General features: G+C 34.6%; 1 protein-coding gene across 1 annotated transcript in view; it reads left to right on the top strand.

Annotated features, from left to right (window-relative positions):
- LOC145680992 (uncharacterized) overlaps nucleotides 1-25,696 on the top strand; it is an 82,609-nt gene extending 56,913 nt beyond the window's left edge. Inside the window, exon 2 of the mRNA XM_081752254.1 lies at nucleotides 24,788-25,696. Coding sequence (XP_081608380.1) covers nucleotides 24,788-25,124 — 337 coding nt within the window. The 3' untranslated portion in view covers nucleotides 25,125-25,696. The remainder of the gene's footprint in view (nucleotides 1-24,787) is intronic.
- Nucleotides 25,697-26,095: the final 399 nt, after the last annotated feature.

The raw sequence follows: 26,095 nt of genomic DNA on the forward strand, positions 1-26,095 counted from the left end.
ACTTTCTCATTTTGTTTTAGAGTATGCAGTTAGAAAGATAAGAGAAAGTAATGAAGGTTTAATTTTAATGGCATTATTCAGCTACTGACAAATGCAGATGATGTAGATTGGCTAGGGGCAAATGGCGTAAAAATCATTAAAAATTATACAGATAAGCTTTTCAAAGCAGCTAAAGAGACAGGCTTATAAGTTAGTGTAGGAAGACTAAATATATGTTTACTAGGTTACGCCAGATGTTAACTAATAATATTAATATTTAATATATTGTAATAAAGCATTTGAAACTGTAAACAAGTTTAAATATGCCTATTTCGGAGTGGTATTGAGAGATAAAAATGAGGTAAAATCGGAAATTAAAAGCAGATTAAGTTCAGGTAATGCATTTTTTCTGTACAAAAACTAATACCCGCTTGTTTAATTCCAAAACGTCTTAAAATTAAAATACAAAAACAGCAATTTTACCTTCAGTATTATATGGTTGTGAAACGTGGTCTCCTACACTAAAAGAAGAACATACATTAAAGGTAGGCTATTTGGAAATAAAGTTCTTAGACAAATACTGACATTTAGGCTATTTAATTTTGGTCATTATGGAAATTTTCATTGCGTCCGACATTAGGCACCAGTGATCGCCATACTCGCCGATGGTCGGACACTCGGAATTTTATGTGTCCGACTACTGGTATAATACGTTTTTGTTACAGAAATCCGTTGTGCATTAATCTGTTATCTTATTACTAACGAAAGAACCAAAGTTTACAATAAGATCACAATAGAAACAAAACACTACTGTACGGACAGGGTGTCCGATTACTGGAAACTCATGACTTCTAGTCTATTGTCGGACACAATAAATTATATAATTATTATTACTCTAGCATACTTTCTAGGATATAAAGTCCAAACATAACACTTCATAAGCTAGGAAAACAAATTTTGTGTTGAAACCATTAAAAACTACAGAGTTTTACCTTATTTCGTTCGGATACATTACTTAGCGGTTCAATAAGCTTTCCGCCATCTTCTCAGTTTACCAAGAGAAGCATATACTTCATATTTTTTCCTACTATAGCTTTTCAGGTTTGATAGCTGGTAACACAGACACATCAAGACGAAGATGTCCAAAGACTGGGGATGTATTTTTTGTAGACATTTAAGTGAAATGGGTCTTGTTTAACCTACATTTCTTTGAAAATGTCCGACCACTGGAGGGTGTCCGACCACCGGCGCCTTTACTCTATATACTTATAAACCAGAATAGTGTTTCACGCAAAGACTTCTTGCTCGTAACGGTTTTTCGCATTGTCCCTACAATACGCGATGCAGTGTTACTATACGAATCCGTAAATTTAAAAACTCTACAGAGGAAATTTCTAATATCATTTTATTAGAGTAATGTACAAGTAATGGAAAGAAGATGCCTCTAAGATGCGTAGGTACGCGCAAATATAAAAATAAAGTCGCACATAATCTTCCATAAGTTAGGCCTAGTTACAGATGAATTTCTAATTTGTGAAATACTGATCATGTGAAGTTCTGACAGGAGGGGAGGACATGTTTCTCAAGTTCTTAGAAATCGTCAGCGGAAAAGTTTGCTAACGACCATATTTCGGCAACAATAAGGGAAACGTGTTTTTTTTTTTTTTTAATGAATCCATAGATTGTAAAATGTCCTGAAAAATTTTGTCCACTATGTAATTTCCCCCATTTTATGTCAAGAACAGAAACGAAACAACGACTGCGGGGCTTCTAACCCGTTCCAACTACTACCTGTTCATACCACATACTCCTACTTCTATCCTTACTACTTCTACTCATAATATTACTATTCCTAAAAGCACTCTTACTATTATTACTACTACATCAGTTCCTACTATTACTATTCCTGCTACTACTTAGTCCTGCTCTTACTCGTAGTACTATACTATGGATCCGTATAGTAAAACAATACGTTGTTTGATATGGTATTAGTGCTTTCGAGTGGCCACCTACCTCAGGTTGGTTGGTATTTTGCACAAGATCTGTTAAAGTTAACCTGCACCAGAGAATGCAAGAGCACATCTCAAAAATGATTGCTGAAGGTACAGATACTGGAACCGGAAAGAAAGAAAGTATGTTTTTTATAAATTTCTTTTTGGATCCGTATAGTAAAACTGCTTCGAATAAATCTTGGCTGACCTGACAAAATCGTACATGGCAAATATGAAATTTAGGGAGCCATCCGAAATAATTGTTAAATGATAAATTCTTTCACGATTTGCATGACAATACTCAGTTGAATAATTAAGAAAAAAACTATAGTTTAAAACACACAAACGAATTCGTCCCTAGTGTCCAACAAATAGTACAAATACTATACAACGGAGCCAGGCAGTGCTTTTTTAATGCATCCGCGCGGTACCTCTGCTGTACTGCTGTACGCTTTCTGACATCAGGCATTCTACAAAACTAGAATTGTGGAGAGGGCCGTGTTGGCTTAGTGATAGAGCATTCACCTCTGCTGTATGAGGCCCCTGGTTCGATCTCAGCTGCAGGCAAGTCAACTTTGTGGTTGACAAACGCCCTGTGCACGGATTCCTTCGGGATTCTCTTATTCCTCCCACTTTCTTCATTCCACAATTTCATTTATTTCTTACCGCCACCGTTTCTTTAGCCTAGCCAGTATAACGTCGGACGTAAAACTTAAATATTTCATTTTATTTTTTACAATTCTTTACCATTTTAAACTTTGGTTTTCATATTTTATTTTAGAAATATAAGCTAATAATGTAGCAGAGAAAATTTTAGTTTACGCGTGCTCTCATGTGACACTGGTCATATATTTAGAAACCGTAACTTTATTAAAAAGAAAGGAGAAAAAAGCAAGATTTTTATTTCCATGAAATATATTAATGTATAGCAAAAATTTAAAAATGAATAAAAAAAACATGTACATGAAACATAATATAATCATATAATATGCTTGTATGTAAAGTAAAAGAAAAAATTATTAGATTCTGCTTGAGAAAAAGAGAAAATAATGATGATCGAATTTTTTACTATTTCGATGTTTTTGTATAGTTCTATATTTTTCATATTTAGGTCTATCGATATTTTGGTACGAGTTGTAATAGAAATTCGAATATTTTAAAATACTGTTTGTATACCTTTTGCATCTCTAGTCTCATCCCAAATCATTCTACCCGCTAGCTCAATTTAACCTGAAATGGAACTTACCTTTATGTTCCTCTGTCTCGCTCATAAATTTGTTATAACGGATAATATTTTCTTTTATTGCTTTCAGATTTGTTTAGTTTCTTTTAACAGTAATTGCTGAAGGTTTCAAAATTCAACAGTTTTTTGTGTTAGCGAAATGTCTTTTCATTATTTGAATTTTACTTCTTACAAAATTGATAAGGAAACAGAAAACGTTCATGTTAAACTTGAAATGAAAAGAGAAAGCGAACCATTTGAAGAGTGTAATTATAAACTATATGCTAGTAACACTAATGATCATAAAGATCCTCTTGCAACACGTTTGGAATGTAATAAACAAGAAAGTTCCATCGAAGGAGAAAACATCGCTTCAGAAATAAATGACGATGGAACAGTATTAGATTGGAAACTAACTTCGAAGGTAATATGTTTGATCAAGCGTTTATCAACCGCTGACGTATTTGCCAGAAGTTTTTACAGAAATATCAAGCCAAAATCCTCCGACTTTACATACAATAGGGAAGAGTCAAGGAGTCTCATGTCCGCTACTATTAGAGATATAAAGGATCACGAAGAGGACATTCAAGACAATGATAATCGAAAAGCAGATAACAATGCTCAGGCCCTCAGGTACTTATAATGCACTTTTTAAAGCATGGATATGTATGCATCAATATTTCTTTTAAACACTTGCAATACTTAGTTAAATATTCTTTTCTTCGTTTACCTTAAACTAAGTGTATGATTCGCAAACGTTTGACCACATAAGATAGCGCACCCAAATGCTTAGTTTTGTAAGAGGTAAGTCAGCTTAGTAGTGAAATAAATATTCAAACGTAATGGTAAGATATTTACACCAAGCCTTAAATGTTAGGATGAGTACCGACAAGACTCTGAGTATTGTGTAATATCCAAAGCACTTCTCATAAAAAAATGCTCATAACTAAAACTATCACTCAGAAATACTTTAAACAAAATATAAACTACTGTCAATTATCAATATTATTTAATAGAAGTCTTCTGAATCACTAATTAGAATACGAAGAATGTTTATTTATTTTATTTTTTTTTTGCCAGTAAGTTCGGTAATACGTGGTAAGGTGCCAGTCTTATATGTTTAATTCCCAAACTATAAAGAAAACTCTTAAAGGTTTCTGATTTTAAAAAAGTATTGCATTATCAGTAGATATTGACTGTGGAAAAGCATATTAGCAAAATAAGAATACAATTTATTGAAAACTATGTTAGCATTGATCTTCCCCAACATAACAAAACGTGAAGCATTATCTACACAAATAAGAATATACGAATAACCATTTGGTTTAGGAATTGGCCCTATAAAATCTAACGTATAATTTTCGTCGATTTGAGAACAAACCTTTGAACCTAACGTACCCATTTTCTTTTTGTTGTTTTCCCTTACCTTCTGAGATATCTCACAACTTCGTACAAATTTAGTTACTTCGTCCACTAAATTATTCCGTGTATTCCTTTTCATTACGTTAGCAATAGTCCTTTTCGTCCCAGCTGTCCACCTGTCAAAATTTGGTTATGGAAATATTTCATTAAACTCTTTCCAATACACTCTGTATGACAATCTTTTATGGGTTATTTACCGCTCTAGTCTTCTTTGATAATAAATTATTATAAATTAAAGATCCATCGACCCTTTTCCTTATTTTATTTTCTGTATAAATGTCTAATAATTCAAAATCTTCTCGTGATATTCTATGGGTTTCTGCGCAAAAGGCAATTTCAAATGTTAACCAAAACAAAATTTTTTGTTTTGATGTTTTCACCGATTTTTCAGCCAACTAAATCGTTTTCGTGCGGATCGCACATCCTAGATAAATAAGCATCTATACTGTTATCTTCCGATCTAATATGGTGGATATCAAATTCAAATTAAAACATTTGTTCTATTAAAGGGCCATACTTCAACATACGTTTTGGATTGTATAATATTCAGGTTAAAGATTTGTTACAGTATAAACGTCAAATTTATTTCTTAAATAATGCTTAAATCGAGTTACCGTTTTTACGCAACTGATGAATTCAATTTCGTATATAGATATGTGTCTATTATATCGGAGAATTTCTTCGAATAATAAGCTACGGGGATAAGATTATTTTGATCATCATATTCTCCCATCCATCCACCAACTGATCTACCAGATCCGTCCGAAGAAACAGAAAACTTTCATTTAAATCGGGAACCTTTAATAAAGCATGATCTTCAATTGATTGTTTAATTTTACTTAAGGCATCATCTTGCTACTTGTTCCAAACAAAGGGTTTCTTGGAAGATCTAAGATCACTCAAAGGACTTAAAACATTTTGCACGCCAGGAAAAAAGAGACTCAAGAAATTTACCATACCCAGTAGGCGTAACAATCCTTTCGTATTTCGAGGTGGTGGAAGATTTTTAATCGCTTGAATTTTTGATAGGTCAATTTCCATATTGTTACCATCCACTAAGAAGCCCAAATACATATTTTTTTTCTAGAAAAGAAAGCCTTATCCGATGATATTGTTAAACCATTTTTTCTTAACCTATGTAATACCAGTTTGAACATTTGTTTATGTTGTTCCTTATCTTTATGATCCATTAAAAGATCGTCATAAAATACAGTAACACCGCTATCTTCTGGATTCACTAAGATCTTATGCATAACTCTATTTAGCAATTTACTCCCAGTTTTGATTCCAAACGGGACTCTGGTATATCTATAACAACCTTTTGGTGTAACAAACGTTGTAATGCGTCTAGAATCTTCAGACAAAACGAGTTGGTGATATGCCCGTTTTATATCCAAGCGCCTTATATAGCGGCAACCAGCTAAGCTGGAAACACATTCCTCCATATTTGGAGACTGAAAAACATCCCCCATAACTAACTGGTTAGCCCTCGTATAATTTCCTACTAAGCGATAACTCCCATCTTTATTTCTCACCAAAGAGCAATTATCACCGTATTCACAACAATCAGTTTCTTCTAGAATACCCTGTTCCAACAAGATTTTTATCAGTTCATCAAATATTTTTCTTTTGTTTAGGTACCGGAAAAGAATTTTCCAGAAAATATTTATTTTGTTTTAAATAGATGTTACAGGCAAATCCCTTGTAAAAAAAAACAACCTTGTTGGTAATGACATCATGAATTTTTATTTTATTTTAGCAATGAATTCGAGAATATCGGGGTCGGAGTGTAACCAATCGTCCGTTACTTTACACTGTTTCATCTTTCACTGTTTTAGTTTGTGCTAATTCCGGAAGTACATCCAACCTCTCTTTAGCAGAAACATTACTCGTCAACTCTTCACACTGTTCTACATTATTCAGTTGTCCCTCCGAAGTAGTTCCTTTTTTCATCTTAACTAGTTCATGAAACCTATGAGAAAAATCCTCATTATATCGGAGCAACCGGAAGAACTACCATCTAACAAGTATTGTTTTACATTTAAGGATTCAATCACCATTCGAACCTTATTCTCAGTTTTTAGCTTATCAGCATTACTGTTACCATTATCTCCAAACGATGTTCCGTTCATTAATTCACTAACACATGTGTCACCCTTACTCGTAAGATCCATATTTAATGTTAAAAGTTGTTTTTCAAGTTCTTTTAAATTACTATTACACTGGTGAGCAAAATAATGTTGATTGGACTTTCTACAAATATTCCTACTTTTATAAGTATCTAAGCCCGAATCAACTTCGGGACGCACACAAAAATAAATTGAGGCCATCTTATTAATAGACGAAAATTTTGAAGCTTCACTACCATTGGAAGATACTTTCGAATTTCAACGTTCACGCATCAGCCAATAAATTTTTGTTCTTCAGCTTCCATTGTGTAATACAGAACCTCGTTCAGATAATCCACTCGAGCTCCGACTGCTTTCAAGTAGGATAAACCAACCAAAAATTCACAGGGTAAAGTATGTGTCACCCGAAACCTAACTTGATGGGAAATTCCAGCTATAGTCAGTGTTAACATGACTTCCGTATCAGACATATTAGTTTGTGTCCCGAGGCAGTGTCGAATTCCAATTTATTCACCTTCTCCAAACCACTAAGTGGGATTGAAAGTTTTTCTAACAGTTGGTGTTTTACTATTTGAATGAAGATCCACTGTCGCAACAAACTTGAGACCGTTTTCCACTTAATTGTTCATAAACAAATGCTGCCATTTTATTTTCATCCACTGAAGGTATCACCTTTTGATTGATACATCCGCTTTCCGAGTTCCTAAATTCAATAGCTAACTTTACATAAACAAATTTTCTAGTAGTAGAAGGAAAAGTTAATTTACTTCCTCTTAACGAAGTAGAATGTGATTTACTGACTTCATTATTCTTCGCAAACTCCTTCTGGTTACTATATACCACTTTGTTATGTTTTCCTTTATGCATAGTAGAAGTACTATTACCGAAAGCTGAACTCAATATAAATTTACCAGTCGCTATTTGAAAATATTCTCTTTTCGATTCTTTATATTGCTCGTAATCAGAAATTTTCTTACGTAATTCAGCAAGATTTACCGGAACATTATTTTGCAGACATTTATACTTTATAGCTGGATTTAATCCGCTCATGATTATCATTATAAGGTCTGACTCTGAACCGGAAAAATTCAAAACCTTAGCGGAATTTGCCACTGAGTCTACAAATTCCTCTACACTTTCATTTAGTCCCACTTTCCTGTATATCCTATCAGCAATTAACGATCCACGATCCAAAGGAGTAACGAACTTACACATAAGGTCATTCTTTAACGAGTTTCAGTCTAAATTTAACAAAACACCTTTTACAATTTCTTTCAAAAACTCACCCGAACATTTAATACAAACTGAAGACAAAATCATAGACAAAGGAAAATATGAGCTCGATAACATATCTTGAACTCGTACCAAAAGAACGAATACTACAAAACTATTTTCACCATTTACAACTGGAAATTTATCAAATTTGGAATCTAATATACCAGTATTTTTTGTAAAATTATATCTCATTACCTATCATCAAAATCGAACATGTTTTTTGAAAAGGTTTTCACATTTAGATTCATATTTTCTAACTGATCATTCAAAATATCATGAAAGTTGGGAGAAATAACCGGTCCAAATTGTTTTAAATTTGGATCTAACCTCGTACCACTATTCTCAAAGAAATCACTGTCACCAACTGAGTATAAATATTTTGAATTAACTCTCGACTTTACTCTCGTTTCATTTTCCTCTGAGTTTATATTAACATTTTGATCAATATCTCTATGAAAGCGAATATTACTAGACCTGAACCCCGGTCGGTTTCTTGTATCCAAAGCTTTATCAAGTGTATTTATTGACGTGGGCGTCTCTCGACTAACCTCAGTTCATTGATTAAGTTCTGGAATTTTTCTGTACTCCTCGTATATGGCATAAGTGATCTGTCAGACCTATAAGGATTAAATTGCTGGACGTGGATTTGAATTTTCAATAAGTGTAGAAATAGGATTAAAATTTCTATGTGAGTATTCATTATAACGCAAAACTTCCCATATATTACCAACGGTGAGCGCTTCCACCATCCGACTGCTAGCATCAGTTTCTAAATTTGTCAAAAAAAATACCGATACGTGTAAAGGAATCACTTAAATTTAGCGAGCTATCAGTCCTAATACAAATGAACTTCGATCATTTCTTAATTGTGATTCCACAGAACTAGTTCTGTCTAAAGTGATGTACTCTTCAGGGATATCAATCACAATATATTCATTAGGACGGAGATTCTCAAACTTTTCGAAAACGCGGACCCATTGTTCATTTGGAAAGTGATCTGCGGACCCCCTTGCAACGGTCTCTGAAATTCACATGGTATTCAAAAATATACAATTTAAAATTACCACCGACAAGAAACAGATCAAGAAAAATAATCCAATAAGTAATGTATTCTAAAGAAACATGATTATTTCCTAGTGAACGAAATTTCAATTGAAAATACAGTAACTATCAATACTGAGAATCAGTCTCTTTTTTTTTCTTTCTTTGTAATCCACTTGATAAAAAGTGTTCTCAAATGTGGGGTCACTAATGTGAGAAATTAACTTATGGTATTTCTGTTTTTCCATAATTGTATCTGTAATAAGTTTCGTAACCATCAAGCTTTTTGGTCCTATTCAACATTAAGACGATTTCGCTTTAAGGCTGTAATACTGCAAAGGGCAGAAAAGGTCTGTTCGCATATGTAATTGATAGGGAAAGACGTCAAATATTGCGATGTATTTTTAGATAACTCTTCATATTTACAGCCAGAAATTTAGTAAAGTAGGAATACATTAAATTTACAAACATAGATACAGCTGAGAGTTCAATTTTATTACAACACATTTCAATTTTTAGGCATCGTGGACTCCTTGGCTAGGTACGACGGACACCCTATTACGGTCCAGCATAGTGCTGTTCGGTACCCACCCTCCTTAACCGGCCACCGTGGAGAACTCTCTATTCTTTGCCCCCAAATAATATAGCTTTGCACTATTTTATTTGTGGGTTCAGAAAGATCGTCCCCACGACAATCGCTCAAGGAAGGCACGATGCACCTCACCGTACGGTCCAGACTCGGACGGGAATCACCTGGGCGAAGACCTAAGGCGTATTACGAAAATAGACGAGAGCATCACCTACTTTCATGGATTGAACACAAGTTATTCAACAATCACGTTCTCGCTACGTCATGCAATCTGTGAAAGGAAAAACTGACAAAATTACATATTACAGTGCCATTTATTGGAAATGAATAAACGTACCTGAGATAAACAAGCTTTTCTTTACATTAGCCGCCCCATTTACGTAATGAATTCGTAAGTATACTTTTATAACTCACTTCAATATTTTCTGTCCGCCATGGCTTATCGATAGGTGTGATCACATTTTAAGTTGAAATGTTGTATATCCGTCGAATCCACTCACAAAAACCGTCCTTTCTTCCGATTCAGGGAATTTAACAGACAGTCATTCCATGCGAACGCAGTGGCAGCATTATGTTGTGATTTCTGTTGGAGAACAGATTTATTTCGACAAATTTTTGTGTTAGTCGGTGACTATAAGTCCATTCTCTTCAAGTGCCACCTGCCGAGTCCTTTGTTTTACTTTTAATCTCGATCACGCCCCCTCGTCGTCATAAAATATTACTTGGGGCCGATTTACGTTAATAATGACTTACTTAAAATCACCAGAATATTCAGTTTTGCAATACTATTTTTAATGAGGTTTGTGCATATTCGAAGATAACAATGGATTTTCCAAATCATATGACAACTAACACTCCTTTTTACATAACGTCTGGTAACAAGATCATAACATGATCAGCAAAAGAAAATTGCTGAATCACGTTTCACACACACACCAACACACATTAAAGTCCAACTAAAACTCCATTCTTTCCTTTTCCTTTTCTTCTAATCTGACTTTAAGCACCACCAGGCGGCAGCATGATCAACAAGAGGCATTCACCGCACAAAGTGTACAAATTCAAATGAACGTCACATAATGCACCAACGCAGAATTTGCGTTTATACGAAAATATTTTAAGCAAAATTTTGGTACAGTTACATTGGCGGTCGAAAGGAATGTACGTGCACCATTGAATAATGGTAAACGTTCAAGAACCCTGACTGTAGTTTCACTTCAATAATAATCACTGTTTCAAAGTCAAGATGAACACCAGTTCACAAGGAAGTTTATAAGAACTTTCGTCGAGTTACACCTCGTCAGATGAAAAAGTTTCATTAAGTTTCATTTAACGCAGAAAAACTATAAACGCGTGGGGCATTTATACACTTACATAAAAGTTTTATGGGGCTTTTATCTGTAAAGTTTGTAAAGTTTTTTTTTTTTTTTTTACATATTCGGCACTGTCACTAAGTTAAACATTTATATATGAATGACTCACAATTGATATACAAATAATTCTCATGATATACTTTTAATATATGAATTACAATATTGCTATATGCGCTCTTATTATTAAAAATAACACAAACATTGTATGAAATCATGGCATAATTTAGAGGTAAAATATTCACATTACTTACTTTACGACATTATGCAAAAACTATAGAACATGAACAAATAATTATTATGAACAATCAACTTTTCAACAAATAGATAAAACAAATATTATTTGAATAATATATTTCAATATTCCACAAAAGGAAATGAACAAACTTATTCTACACACATTATACTTAAATTGCATAAATGACGAAGCATACTTGCACTTCCCATGCTATTCTGACAAAGAAGTTACGAAAACAAAATTTTTATTCACTAATACAAAATTACACATCATTTAAACATAATAACTACATGAAATAAGTTTATTACCATTCTTTTGTACTGTAACAATAAGAGTGAGGCCGGATAGAAGTAAGTCTGCCACACTTTTACGCTAATAAGCGCCTATCCACTTAAATTTTTAAGTCTCCTTTCCCCATTATATTTATAATTTCATCCCACCCCTTTGGAACGCAACGAGACCTTCTAGTGAGGTAGGAATATAAAACAACATAGAAAAATGAACCCAAAGGTTAAAAATAAATGAGGGGGGGGGGAGTTGCCATTCATAATTCAATACTTGTGTCACAGGGTTCCACTGACACATAAAAACTTACTCTCACTCTGACTAAATCAGAGCATATCATCGTTTACATTCTTAATAATACATAAATGCTATACAATTCACCTCGTACATTTGGTGTTTTAAGATCTTACAGTTAGTCTTGATAACTTATCGCCAAGCATCAACAAGACAATACGATAATTTATGTAAACGAGTTTCTATCTCATATTTCCTTTACATATGAATACTAATAAACAACATTTTCATACATATTAGCATTTAGGAAATAATCGTATCCGTGATTTTTTTTTTTACACGTCACGTCTGTTTAGCTTAGGATTCAGCAAATGATTTAAAGCTATACTGACAATCTAGCGTATCATTTAAATATTGCAAATATGTGTCACATTTTAACAGCTCTTTCAACAACAACTGAACATTAAACTTATTACTTTCGCTCTCATTGAAAACAGACAAACTAACTTTCATTATATTCAAAGAATTCACATTTACTAACGTTTCCGGTTCACAAGAATCAATTTTTTCACTATTTTCTTTTACAGAATCAAATTCTTTTTCATGTATATGTTTCTTAGCTAATTCTAACCAGATGTTGCTAGTTTTTTGAGTGGGTCTCCACACTCTCATACGATCAACAGAATGTACGCCACAAGATTCTCCAGTTAAGGGATCTACAAGTTCAAAGACTTTATCTGAAATTTTATTTTTACAAAACAGGGGACCTTTGTAAAGCATGAAAAACTTGCGAATCTTTTTGTCTACTGCTGAACTCAAATGTGATTGCAACAGAAATACCAAATCATTTTCTTTTATTTTGTATTTTCTTTCTTGAGACGCATTATATTTCTCGTTTCTTTTTCTAAACTTTTCACTTCTGCGGTAGTCAGCCATTATGGGTTTATTTTCCTAATTTACAGGTTCATTTTCATCATAGCTTTCGTTTGTTACAATGCCAAAATGCTTCAACACAGAATAATTTGCTTTTACATTTAAATGAAGACTAGCAGGGCTGACACCTAAACTACTACACACAGAATAATTTAACAAAATGACAATTTGAGGTATGTATCTCTCCCAAGAAGTATCTTCTTCGTTACACAATAATTTGAACAACCTATTCGTCTCCCTATGGATTCTCTCTACAATTGAGCTCTTCGGATGGTAAGGAGTTACATAGTGAATTTTAATACCATACTCTTCCATTTTAGATTTAAATTTTGCCGATACAAAACATCCACCATTGTCTACTAGTATGGATTTTGGAATTCCCATGGTTACAAAGTAATAATATTCTAAACATCTCAAAACACATTTGGTCGTTGCATTTCTGATTGGGAACATTGTGTAATATCTGATAAATACATCTAAAATTGACAATGCAAATTTATTTCCAGTATGAGAAGGTGGATAAGGTCCTAACAAATCAATCGAGACCATGTCTCTTACATTCTTTACAGCTACAGTTTGTAGTGGTCTAGCTGGTGGTGAAGTTTCAACTTTCGTACGTTTACAGACAACACAATCACGCAAATAATTGCTAATATCTCTACGCATGGACTTCCAATAACAACAATCACTAACAAAGCCTAAAACCTTTTCAAAACCAAAATGCCCTTGTTCATGATAATTTTGAATTACATCGTTCACAAGTGAAGGAGGAATACAAATTTTCCATTGGTTAGGAAAATGGTAACTGCGATTCAACAAAATTCCATTTTCAATTCTGTAAAATTCACCAATATTACGATTCTTGACTTTAACATAAGGATCATTGGGATTCTCTAAGTACTTCATGATATTTTCATACTCTGGGTGTTCTCTTTGTTTACTGATCAAATCTTGTACAGACAAATGTTTGAAACAAGAAGGCAACACCTCGTACTTATTAACTTCATGCTTTTCAACCTCAGGAAACAAAATGATACGTGACAATGCATCGCTAGCTTGATTATCTCGTTCTTTAATATACACAATTTGTACATCAAATCCCTGAATTTGCAAGCTCCAACGAGCAAGTCTAGAGTTCCACTGTCTCATTTTGTGCAAATATACCAATGAATTATGATCCGTGTAAATTTTTACATGTCTTCCATACAACAATTGAGACCAACGTTTAAGCGCGACTACAATTGAAAGACACTCACGTTCAGTCACAGTGTAATTTTTCTCTGCAGGTTTTAACGTTCTACTATAAAATCCTAAAATATGTTTCTTACCGTCTACTTCTTGAAACAGAATGTTTCCCAAAGCAACTGAACTACAGTCTGTAAATAAACAAAAATCATGATCTAACAAAGGATGTGCAAGCATCACCTCCCGAACTAAATCACTTTTCAATTGGTTGAAACTATCTTCACAAGATTGATCCCAGATCCATTTTTTACTTTTCCTTAACAAACCAAACAAAGGTTCAGATTTTTGAGCGAAATTTTCAACAAATTTGGCACACAACTGGAACAAACCTAATACTCTTTGTAATTCTTTCAAATTTCTAGGCCTTGGTAGGTCTTTGATACACTGTACATAAGAAGGATTTTTTGTTATGCCTTGCGGACTGATATCAAACCCTAAAAAACTAAATTTCGTATTACAAAAAGTACACTTTTGTAGATTTAAAGTCATGCCAGCCTCGTAAACTTTCTGAAATATTTGATCCAAAAATTGTAACTGTTCTTTAAAAGTCATAGAAATTAATGAGACATCATCGATGTACGAGACTACTTTTTCATATAAACCTGCCCCAAGGACAGTTTGCAAACACAACATAAAAGCAGCTCCTCCGTTTATGTAACCAAACGGGACTCGAGTATACTGATACATTTTACCGTTCCAACAAAATGCTGTGTATTGTTTACTTTCTTCACTTAAACATACTTGTAAATAACTTCCAACAAAATCTAAACAAGACACGAATTAAATTCCTTGAAATTTGATGAGAAGATCATCGATCTTATTGACTCTTAACTGCTTTAATTTCACAAATTTGTTCAATTGAGTTAAACCTACAACAGTACGAAGTTTACTAGTGTTTTTCTTGGCTACACACAACAAACGATGACAATGCACAGAAATACATTCTTCCACTACGCCACATTCTAGCCATTCAGCTATTTGCTGTTCAATATTTTCCTTATATTTAAAGGGTAATGGGTACTGACGTTTTACAATCGGTTGATCAGTTTCAACTTCGATAGTGTATTCAAATTTATTACATTTACCTCGCAAATCGCTAAAAACCAATCAATATTTCAACAACAAATCATAAAGTTGTTGTTTTTGAACATTAGATAAATTTTCAATTTCAAGAACTTTTGTTCTAATTTCAGTAACAGAAGGAAAGTGACTTTCGGTATTACGAGTAGTTTTGCTTAAATTACAAATGTCCAGATTTACTTTTACATTATTACGAGACTTTTGAATTTCCTCATCCAATTTATGTATTTGTTCCCCATAAAAATGATACAAAAAATTTACTTCAGCAGCTTCGTTCAAACGTGCTTGTTTTATTTGCTCTACATTTAAATCATTGTTGGTAGTATACTTATCTACGTGTTCAAATGCTTTACTGTTTTCTAATAAACTATCCATCCATTCCTGCGTCAGCTGTTTCTTATGCATTTCTAAATTCTTAACTATTGGACACTCTAGCACAGGTTCGACTACGTCTTCGTTCTCGCTTTCAATGGCAAAATCAGTGTCAACACAATTCGCATTATTTAAATGAAAACCAACCTTATTAACACTCTCTCTAGTAAGTATTTTTACTTTACCTTTATTTTCAATATTCAGAAGGCGGTCACTACCAAATCCATGCTCATACTCTTTCATTGGTACCGTACAAGTGTTAGGGTCGTAACCTACAGTAACAGATTTCCCGCCAAAGTCTAACTTCGCATTAGCTAGCGATAAGAAATCTCTGCCTAGCAGACAATTACAATTAAGGTCACTGACAACAATAAATCTAACATCACAAGTTACAGGTCCAATTTCTACACAGAGGGTAACCTCACCCTTAACTGATTTCGTTCTTTTTCCACTATAATCTACTAGAACAATTTGAGGAGCGGGTTGTAATACAGCGTTTGACACTATATTGGATATTTTTTTCCATGCTTAACTTAACAAACTAGCCGAAGCATCTGAATCGCACAGAGCGTACAGATTCTCATTCATGATTTTGACAAGAATTTCAGCAGTGGCACATGAATTTACATTAGTTTTACAAAAATCTTTAGTTTCCTCTTCGTCAGATGAGAAAACATCATCCCACTGTACTAAGTTTATTAAATTTTTATCAAGTTTTACAAAAACAGTCTGACCATTTGGAAGGAGTGCATTATTTAACTCATTACTACACGTTTGAATCAATTCCCTGCTATGAGCACTCTTCAGGCAGGGTGTTTCTAGTTTGGGGGAGGAAATCTATTTTGAAACCCAAAATTGCCGGCAGTAGTATTCACGAAATTTGGTCTCGGTGGCCTAAACCCAGTAGGATTACCAAAGTTCGAAGGATTTACAAAGTTTCCATTACTGTAACCGATCTGAGGTGAATTTCTCGTTTGGGAATTACCATTCGCTGGCCTATTATTCACACCACTAGTGGCTTCACTTTGGTTTACGTTAGCATTGTTATTACCTACATTTGAACCATGATTACAAAAACACACACTTTCTTCATGCCTGTCAGAACTACTATTATTATTCCACTTTTTCTTTTTGTTTCTACGAAAGGAATTTTTTCTTTTCCGATTATTTCTATTGTTTGAATTTTCGTTCGAATGTGCCTGATCTGACTCATCACAGTCATTAACATTATTCTGATTACTTTTACGCTTACCATTCTTATCAACAGACACCTGGTTGACTTTCAGAAACCTATAATTATTGCTGTTGTTACGGTTATCGGACCTGGGAATAGCTTCTAATCTTTGTATAACGGACAATACAGAAGACAAATTCATAGTGGACAAAGTTGTTAACTGACGTCGGTAGTAAGGTGGAATCAAATTAAGAATCATACTGGTAGCTAACGATTCTTTTATGTCGGGATTAATTTCTTGAAAGTTATTACATCTGTATGACACGAAATTATACACACTTCCGTCGACTTTTGCGTCATATGGTTTGTACTGCAGTACCATTAGTTTATTAGCACGCACCTGTTCGTTCTCAAACTCTAATTTGAACAATTCGGCAAAACGATCGTAAGAAGTGAAAAACCCACAATTGTTCATGTACCAATTTTGCGCAGAACCAGTCAACAAAAACTTGATAATATCTAGATATTGACTACGAGAAATTGACATAAGCGAAGCTTGATCTTCAAACTTGCGTAAGAAAGCAGTGGCAGTCAATTCATTTTCGTGACCAGAGAATTTCTCGAAAGAATCTAAATCTCGTAACTTTATAGCTATTTTTCTTTCCCGCTTTTTCCTCCATTTGATAGTTTTTACCCCAACAAAGCTATTATCACTGTGAGAATCCGAAGAATCATTTTCACTCAACACAGAACTAACATCGTAATCAAGAAAAGGGTTGGTGTTTTTACGTACACTGGTATCAACTTTTTCATCTTTAATTTCCACCTCGGGTTTTACATTTCCCACAAGCGTTGATGACCTAATTTGACTTTCAATCATACTCACGCGCAAGTTTCTGACCTCTTGATTCACTATCTCGAATTTACTTTCTACTTCACCCTTAACATCGTCTATCATGGTTTGGGTATGATGAGCTATTTCACGGGTCGCAATACTAACATCATAAATTTCGCGGACATTTTGATCTAACTTCGTGATTCTACTTTCGTGTTCTCCCACTTTTTCCTGCGCTCGCTCAGCTTTCTCATTTACTAAGTTGACATCGGAACTTAAATCCTTAACTTTATTTCCAATCGTTATTATACGTTCCTCGGTGTCCCTAACTTGATCTCCTAACTGATTAGCTTTAGCATTGACAAAACGTATTTTGTCTTCGTTATTTTTCACGTCAAGCTTAACCTAATCAACTTTTGTTTCTTGTACATTTAATTTCTCTTGAAACTGTACTGACAGTTTTTCAAAGTTATCCGCACAAGTACGACTAACCCTGTCTATTTCACTTCTCATTTGTACTAACTCAGTCGACAGTGTCTGAGTTTGCCCATCCATCCTGTTCTAACGTTTCTAATTTACCTGTGAGGTCGTTGGAAAATTTTTCTATCTGAGCTTGGGTTTCAGTTTTCAACTCGTTAATAACGTCATTGAGTTGTTGCTTAGTATCATTCACAGCACCATTAAGTGATTGCTTAATGTCATTAATAGCTTCAAGCAAAGTTTGCAAACTCAAATTTTCACTTTCTGCCATGATTACAAGTTACAAATATACAAACACAATAAATACCAATAATATCTTCAAGTTAGCGCATATAGCATATCATGAGAAATAAGACCTGTCAAATATTACGACACCTAGATCCTCTCCCAGATGTTACATCCGTTACGAATCAATTAATAAAAACGTGAATTATTATTAATTGATCCGTCCCTGGAGAGAAACGCCATTCTATTACGGTCCAGCATAGTGCTGTTCGGTACCCACCCTCCTTAACCGGCCACCGTGGAGAACTCTCTATTCTTTGCCCCCAAATAATATAGCTTTGCACTATTTTATTTGTGGGTTCAGAAAGATCGTCCCCACGACAATCGCTCAAGGAAGGCACGATGCACCTCACCGTACGGTCCAGACTCGGACGGGAATCACCTGGGCGAAGACCTAAGGCGTATTACGAAAATAGACGAGAGCATCACCTACTTTCATGGATTGAACACAAGTTATTCAACAATCACGTTCTCGCTACGTCATGCAATCTGTGAAAGAAAAAACTGACAAAATTACATATTACAGTGCCATTTATTGGAAATGAATAAACGTACCTGAGATAAACAAGCTTTTCTTTACATTAGCCGCCCCATTTACGTAATGAATTCGTAAGTATACTTTTATAACTCACTTCAATATTTTCTGTCCGCCATGGCTTATCGATAGGTGTGATCACATTTTAAGTTGAAATGTTGTATATCCGTCGAATCCACTCACAAAAGCCGTCCTTTCTTCCGATTCAGGGAATTTAACAGACAGTCATTCCATGCGAACGCAGTGACAGCATTATGTTGTGATTTCTGTTGGAGAACAGATTTATTTCGACAAATTTTTGTGTTAGTCGCTAACTATAAGTCCATTCTCTTCAAGTGCCACCTGCCGAGTCCTTTGTTTTACTTTTAATCTCGATCACGCCCCCTCGTCGTCATAAAATATTACTTGGGGCCGATTTACGTTAATAATGACTTACTTAAAATCACCAGAATATTCAGTTTTGCAATACTACTTTAATGAGGTTTGTGCATATTCGAAGATAACAATGGATTTTCCAAATCATATGACAACTAACACTCCTTTTTACATAACGTCTGGTAACAAGATCATAACATGATCAGCAAAAGAAAATTGCTGAATCACGTTTCACACACACACCAATACACATTAAAGTCCAACTAAAACTCCATTCTTTCCTTTTCCTTTTCTTCTAATCTGACTTTAAGCACCACCAGGCGGCAGCATGATCAACAAGAGGCATTCACCGCACAAAGTGTACAAATTCAAATGAACGTCACATAATGCACCAACGCAGAATTTGCGTTTATACGAAAATATTTTAAGCAAAATTTTGGTACAGTTACAACCCAGGGATCCACGGACCCCACTTTCAGAACAACTGCATTAGAAGATTGCATAATCCATATTTCGGTATCGATCACTCAAACATAAATAAGTACATCTTACCTTCTAACTTACTTAATAACAAAGATAAATACAGAAGAGTTTAGTAATACAACCTTATAAAAAATTTTGGGTCGCGCAGTAAATACCAACAATACGCGACTTTTACGCAAATGGAGCTATATCTCAGGTCTTTCATAATGAAAAACACAAATTACACGAATTTAATCCGTTTCCGTAATGAAATTCTTCACAAAAATACATGGACATTACCAATTTGTTATATTTAAATTTTAAACTACCCTCGTATTTAATCTTAGTTTTGACAAAAGAAGGAAAATTCTAACATGTGTTATATCCTTCAATATCTGACGAAATTTAAAAGAAGATACACAAAACACAAGGTATTTGGTTTTGTAAAGTAAATTAAAAATAAATTTTATTTTTGTACAAATGCATGCAAATTAAAGTATCTGTTGAGGGTTCATACCATGTAACCACTAATATGTTCCCCCAAGTGCCCGAATGAACCGGTCCGACCATTCCATTTGGAATACCAAAACCGGAGGAAATCCACACTCAGAAAATCAGAATCACAGGTTTCAAGTATGCAGTGGTATAATTATCGTTAAAGGGAATGGTTGCTCTGAGCACGTGAACAACTTATTAACTATAACATATCAATTTATTTTCCATTATATTGAAACACAAAATTTTCTAATTTTTTTCCTCGCAAAAAAAATACTAAAAAAGTATGAATACAAACTGCAACTTCTGTTGGAGATTAATATAACAAATACGAAAAGATAACTTTCCAATTAACCCTCTCAATTACGACTCTACAAAAACAAATTTAATTTTATTTCACTTCTTCCGTCCATTTTTTATCAATTAGTCTCAGGAGAATGAAATTCTTATTTCAGTGGTTGTTCAGTTATTGAACGTAAAAAACGTTTTATTATTTATTGAAAATTACTTTCGCACACGAACTTTATTTTTTCCGAAGGCAGTCTTTTATTCAAAACAAGTCAAAAGCAAGAAACAGATGATTGATAAGAGGGGAAGAGGAGTTTACATCGCGTTACCGATACATTTACAAGTAATACTTGTCAAACAGATTTCCTCCCCTCCAAATCTTATGCGCAAAGCTCTTATACAACAAGTTAACTGCAGCTACTATTCTTTTCCAATGTCCCTTTAACACAAATTTCAATACTAACGTGTGTATGTTTATCGAAATAAATAAATATGGACAAATGTAAATATACTCACGGACATTAAAGTAATTAGGAACCTTCATTCTTACATTTCAGTTGCCTGCCTCTTTCTTTTAAGGAAAATCCTTTCCTTTCTCCGTTGATTTAATTTGTGTATTAATAACTTCAAAGTAAATATAATGCAAAATAGAAAGCAATACAAAACAAGCTATTTCTTATTTCGTTACACATCAGGTAGTCTGACTTCCATAACTCAACAACCATTTCTTGAACCTCCACTCAATATGAAGCAAGCCCGCACACTGGCGACTCAAACCGGCGCGAATTCTTGTCAGGCCCCTCCAGTGTTGCCACCTGCATAAAAAAACAATAAATTTCATGCATTGAACATTGTTTTTATTTTGTAACACGTTACAACCTACTTACACAAATGGGTTAATTTAACCTCTGGACGTGTGTGGCAGTGGTTCTTAAACTTCTCGATAACGCGGACCGCTTGTGCATTCGGAAAGTAATGCGCGGACCCCCTGCTCACTTGGAAAATGATCCACGGACCCCCTTTCATTGCCATCTAAAATTACACATGATATTAAAAACTATACTGATTAGAATTACCACTGACAAGAAAAATATTTCAATAAGTAATTTATTCTAAAGATACATGATTGTTTCCTAGTGAACGAAATTTCTATTGAAAATACAACAGCTTTCAAGACTGAAAATCATTGCAATTTTTAAAGGAAATTCACTTGATAAACAATGTTCTCAGATGTGGGGTCACTAATATGAGGAATTAAATTCTTTCTGTTTTTCCATAATTGCATTGAAATCTGGAATAAGTTTTGTCACCATTAATCTTAGGTCCGATTCCACATTAAGACGATTTCGTTTTTAGGCTTTAACCCTTATCCGAGCAAGACATTTTTGTAAGGCAACCGGGGCCTGTGAGGCCCAGTATATATTTTAAGTGCAGAACACTCAAAATTCAATGTCTGTTGCCGCATACTGTTCCGACTAAAGGTTAAAATAGTCACGTATAATTATGTGACAATTTGATCTAATATTTGACAGGAATTTGGCTAAAGTTATACAGGGCCTTCTAGGCCCCGGTTGCCCGGTTACGTCAGGAAAAGATTTTTAAATTAAAAAAAAAGCTTTACCAACTCGATATGTTCATGATTTTAACTTCGACGCAAGATAGCAGAATTCAGTATTTTATGTCTTCGAAATATGTATGGTTATTGAGAAATTTTAGAAAAATGAAGCTACTGGCACTGGGAGGCCCCGGTTGCCCGGATAAGGGTTAATACTGCGAAATCAGAAAAGATCTGTTAACATAAGTAAGTGGTAGGGAAACGCATCAAATGTTGCAGTGCCTTTTTAGACAACTCTTCATACTCAAAGATAGAATATTAGTAAAGTAGGAAAACATTTAAATTTACAAACGTAAGTATAATTCCTAATTGCTGTCTTTTTAGTAACTGAAAGAGTACTTCTTGCATAACAGCTGAAAAGTTCCATTTTATTATAACACATTTCAATTTTTAGTAGTCGCTGTTACCCTGTCTACGTCCCATGGACCCCAGGGGTCCGCGTACCCCACTTTGAGAACCACTGGTGTATGGTATCAAAACGGGAAAAATTTTTATACTCAAAGTATCTGATGCGGTACAACTTCAGCAACTCAACATTAATCTGCACAGCAGACAATATCCTCACACTTGAATACCTTGTTCATAATCAGCTGTACACTTTACATACATCTATTCGAATACGGGTGCTTTCGTTCTGAATATCTTTCAACACGACCAAATTACTATCCAAATCCAGTGAAGTTTTCTTCAGTTAACATCACTGGCCTATGGAGCAGAGTGCCGCAATATATGCATCATCAAATGCCTGTCATACCAACGCTGTTTTTGTTTGGATGATTTTCTCCTGAAATATCATTTATATGCTACTTATTAGGAGTGAGGGTCTTGTTTTCAGCATATAACCCTGCTTACATATTTTTCACGTACATACGTATGCGTATTTTTGTAATGATGTTATATTTGGTTGTTACAGGTGGTAGTGATATTACAGTTGCTGATTATTTTACGTATGTTTAACACCTTCTATTACTCTCTACTGTGCAATGCATTTTCGTTTTTGTGCTACTATTCCTTACACACATTTTCGTTTATAAAATGTATCTCACCGTTGTCCCCATTACGCGATATATGTATATGCAACACACTGCAATACTGTCTCTCTCGCTGCCTATAGGAGCAGCGTAGCATTCTTCCGATTTATTCTCCCCTTTTCGTGCATTGAGATCACTCTCCGTCTCTTTCACACACTAAAGACGTATGCACTCAAAGAAAAACACGTATTTTCTGTTTTGATTTCCTCTTTCTTCATGCTCACTTCCGTAGCACATTTTGACAATCTTGTTTACGTGATTGGTTAATTTCAAGATGTTTGGATTTCTTCGCATGGCTGCAATCTATCTCATTGTCTTGGTCGACTATGGGTACTATTTTGTACATTTAACATTTTCCAATATCTTTTCTCGTCTTAGCTATATTCCACATTACCTCATTTTGACCTCATTTTAATTCTCATATTTGACACTTTCAATGCGAGGTGCTGCGGTGGTTCAGTAGTAGAGCGTTCAACTCTGGCGCATGTCGTCCGGGGCTCAAACCCTGCTCCGCCAAATCAACTTTGTGTGGACACACCTTTCTCCCGTTTCCTCGCACTTTCTTCATCCCACCATTTCCTTCATTTCTCATCATCACCGTCTCCTTTTGCCTACCCAGCATAAACGTGTGACGTAAAATTCAAAGGTTTCATTTCGTTTCTTTCTCGATGATCTATATGTGTGTTGAATGTTACCGCAATTGGCGTATTACAGCGACATACACTCCCTTTTTAGTAAAGAATATCTCTGTTTGTCCCGCAAACATTGCAGTGTAATAACTTGGAATGAAACGTGCATAATGAATGTGAATTAGCCAGACACAAAGCGTGACTCTTGGACATATTCTTCCCAAGATTTGGAATAATTCCCGTACGGAACGGGACACGTCAGAATAAGCAATTGACGTAATTTAGAAGAAAATCATGAAAATACTTTGTCTGAAAAGATTTTTTATTTCCTATGCCACGAGATATGTATTTTTAGTCGTTGCCTATCTTTAAAAACTATCGAAGCTGGCGAATATGTTGTGTTTATGGTGTATAGGTTTGCAGGTGAATCGTAACATCTGCATACTCGTAGAAGCTTATTTTACCAAAACTTTATTGCATTCTAGGAATAAATCATTAATTACACCAGTAGCGCGTGATGAACAGTGGCGGATTACTAAATAGGTCCATTAGGCACGCGCCTAGTTGCGGTAACTCATGGAAGGTCAAATCTTTTCTCCAAAATACAAAAAACAAAGTCTTACGGTACGCAGTAACAATTTAGACCTTTGAAACCAGTGTTTCAGATCATTGGTTTGCAACACTTTTGCTTAATGCGGAAGAAACCTTGGTGTATCGTATATATCATCTGTGTTATCGAGAGATATTTCGTCTGCTCAGCCTCTCTTAGATTCGAATTGAGGCATCAATCACTTACTTTTTTTTCGTAAACTTGTAAGTGGGGAATCGATTTTTGTGGAATTATTTGGTATACTCGTGTGCACTGGCGCCGTTTATTGTGTATCATTTAAGTTGTTCAAAGGCAAGACAAAGATCGAAACTCACGGCATTTCAGACTGGAAAACCATTTAAAATATTCTAGCATCACACGGAAATTCTGAACTGAAAAAACATTATGTCCTAAGTTATAGCTCTTAAACGTGCTCCTCTACTTATGATTCCTCTTTCAATGAAAGTATAAAGACAAAAGCCAGATGAAGGTAGGTACCCAGCATTACACAAAATATTTTCAAGGATTTTAGCTTCTGTAGTTTTTAATACAACGTATAATAGTTTGTTTTCATCTATTTAATTTACAGAGTGCAGCAAGTACCTGGAAAGAAATTTACTGAAAAATCACACATCTGCCAAGGGTGTGGAAAGGGATTCATTAGTAAGTCAAATTTGGCCAGACACATGTTAATATATACTGGTGAGAAACCTCACAAGTACCAAGAAAGTGGAAATGGATTAAAACGTAAAGGTCATTTGGCCAGACCCATGTTATTACATACTGATGAGAAAACTCACAAGTGCCAAGAGTGTGGAAAGGTATTTACTCCTAGATTTAATTTGGCCAGACAGATGTTAATACATACTGGTCAGAAACCTTACACGAGCAAAGAGCGTGGAAACAGATTTCGTCATAGGTTATAATAGGTAACGCACCTGTTAATACATAAGGTCAGAAACCTTACACGTCCCAAGAGTGTGGAAATAGATTTCGTTATAGGTTTCATTTGGCCAGATACATGCTAATACATACGGGTGAAAAGCTCACATGTGCGTAGAGTGTAAAAAGAGGTTTAGTTTTAGGTCCTGGTTGGCAGACAATGTTAGTACAAACAAGTGAAACAACTCACTAGTGCCTAGAGTGTAGAAAGAGACTTGGTTGTAGGTCAGAATTGGCCAGACACCTGTTAATATATACTGGCGACAAACCTCACACAGGCCGAGAATGTGGAAAAGGATTTAATCGTTTAATAATATCAAACATGTTATTTCAAAAACAATATTCTATTGTACCTTTAACCTGTCATTTGGAACAGACAGTAGTTGACAGTATAATAAAAACAAAAATTTATGTGGAAAAAAGTTAAAAGTTGATTCCGCAGAGAAAGGAACGCAGATATTGTAAAATATTTTACAAGACATTATTGAGTATGTACTTTTCATAATAGTTGAGGACATAATGAAAGGAAAATTGTTGTATTTGAATAAAGACAATAAGGACGTAAATATTGTAAAATCTCCTTCAATACGTTTTTTTTATTATTTTACTCAAGAATTCTCCATAGTTCGTTATTAAAATACTTACTAATATATCCTCATTTTATTGTCCTAACTAACGAATATTTCTTAGTAGTAAGTAGTTTAGGTTGATCGAGCTTTTGGGCCTTCAGAATTTCATGTCCCCCCCCCGTTACGAAATCCTGGTTAAACGAACCAATATATGTTCAGTAACACAGTTTAGAATGATCTACTTCCTGCTGTAATGACCATAGTATTTGTTGGCACGGATCCCCTCCTTAACGAAATCCTGGCTATGTGCCTGGTTAGACTTCCTTTCTTACCTTTACGACAGAAAAATAGTGAATGTAGGGTTATTGTCTCTTCTTAATTTTTTC

Source organism: Thermobia domestica, chromosome 3, assembly GCF_964235325.1.
Source record: "Thermobia domestica chromosome 3, izTheDome1.hap1.1, whole genome shotgun sequence".
Classification (NCBI taxonomy): domain Eukaryota; kingdom Metazoa; phylum Arthropoda; class Insecta; order Zygentoma; family Lepismatidae; genus Thermobia; species Thermobia domestica.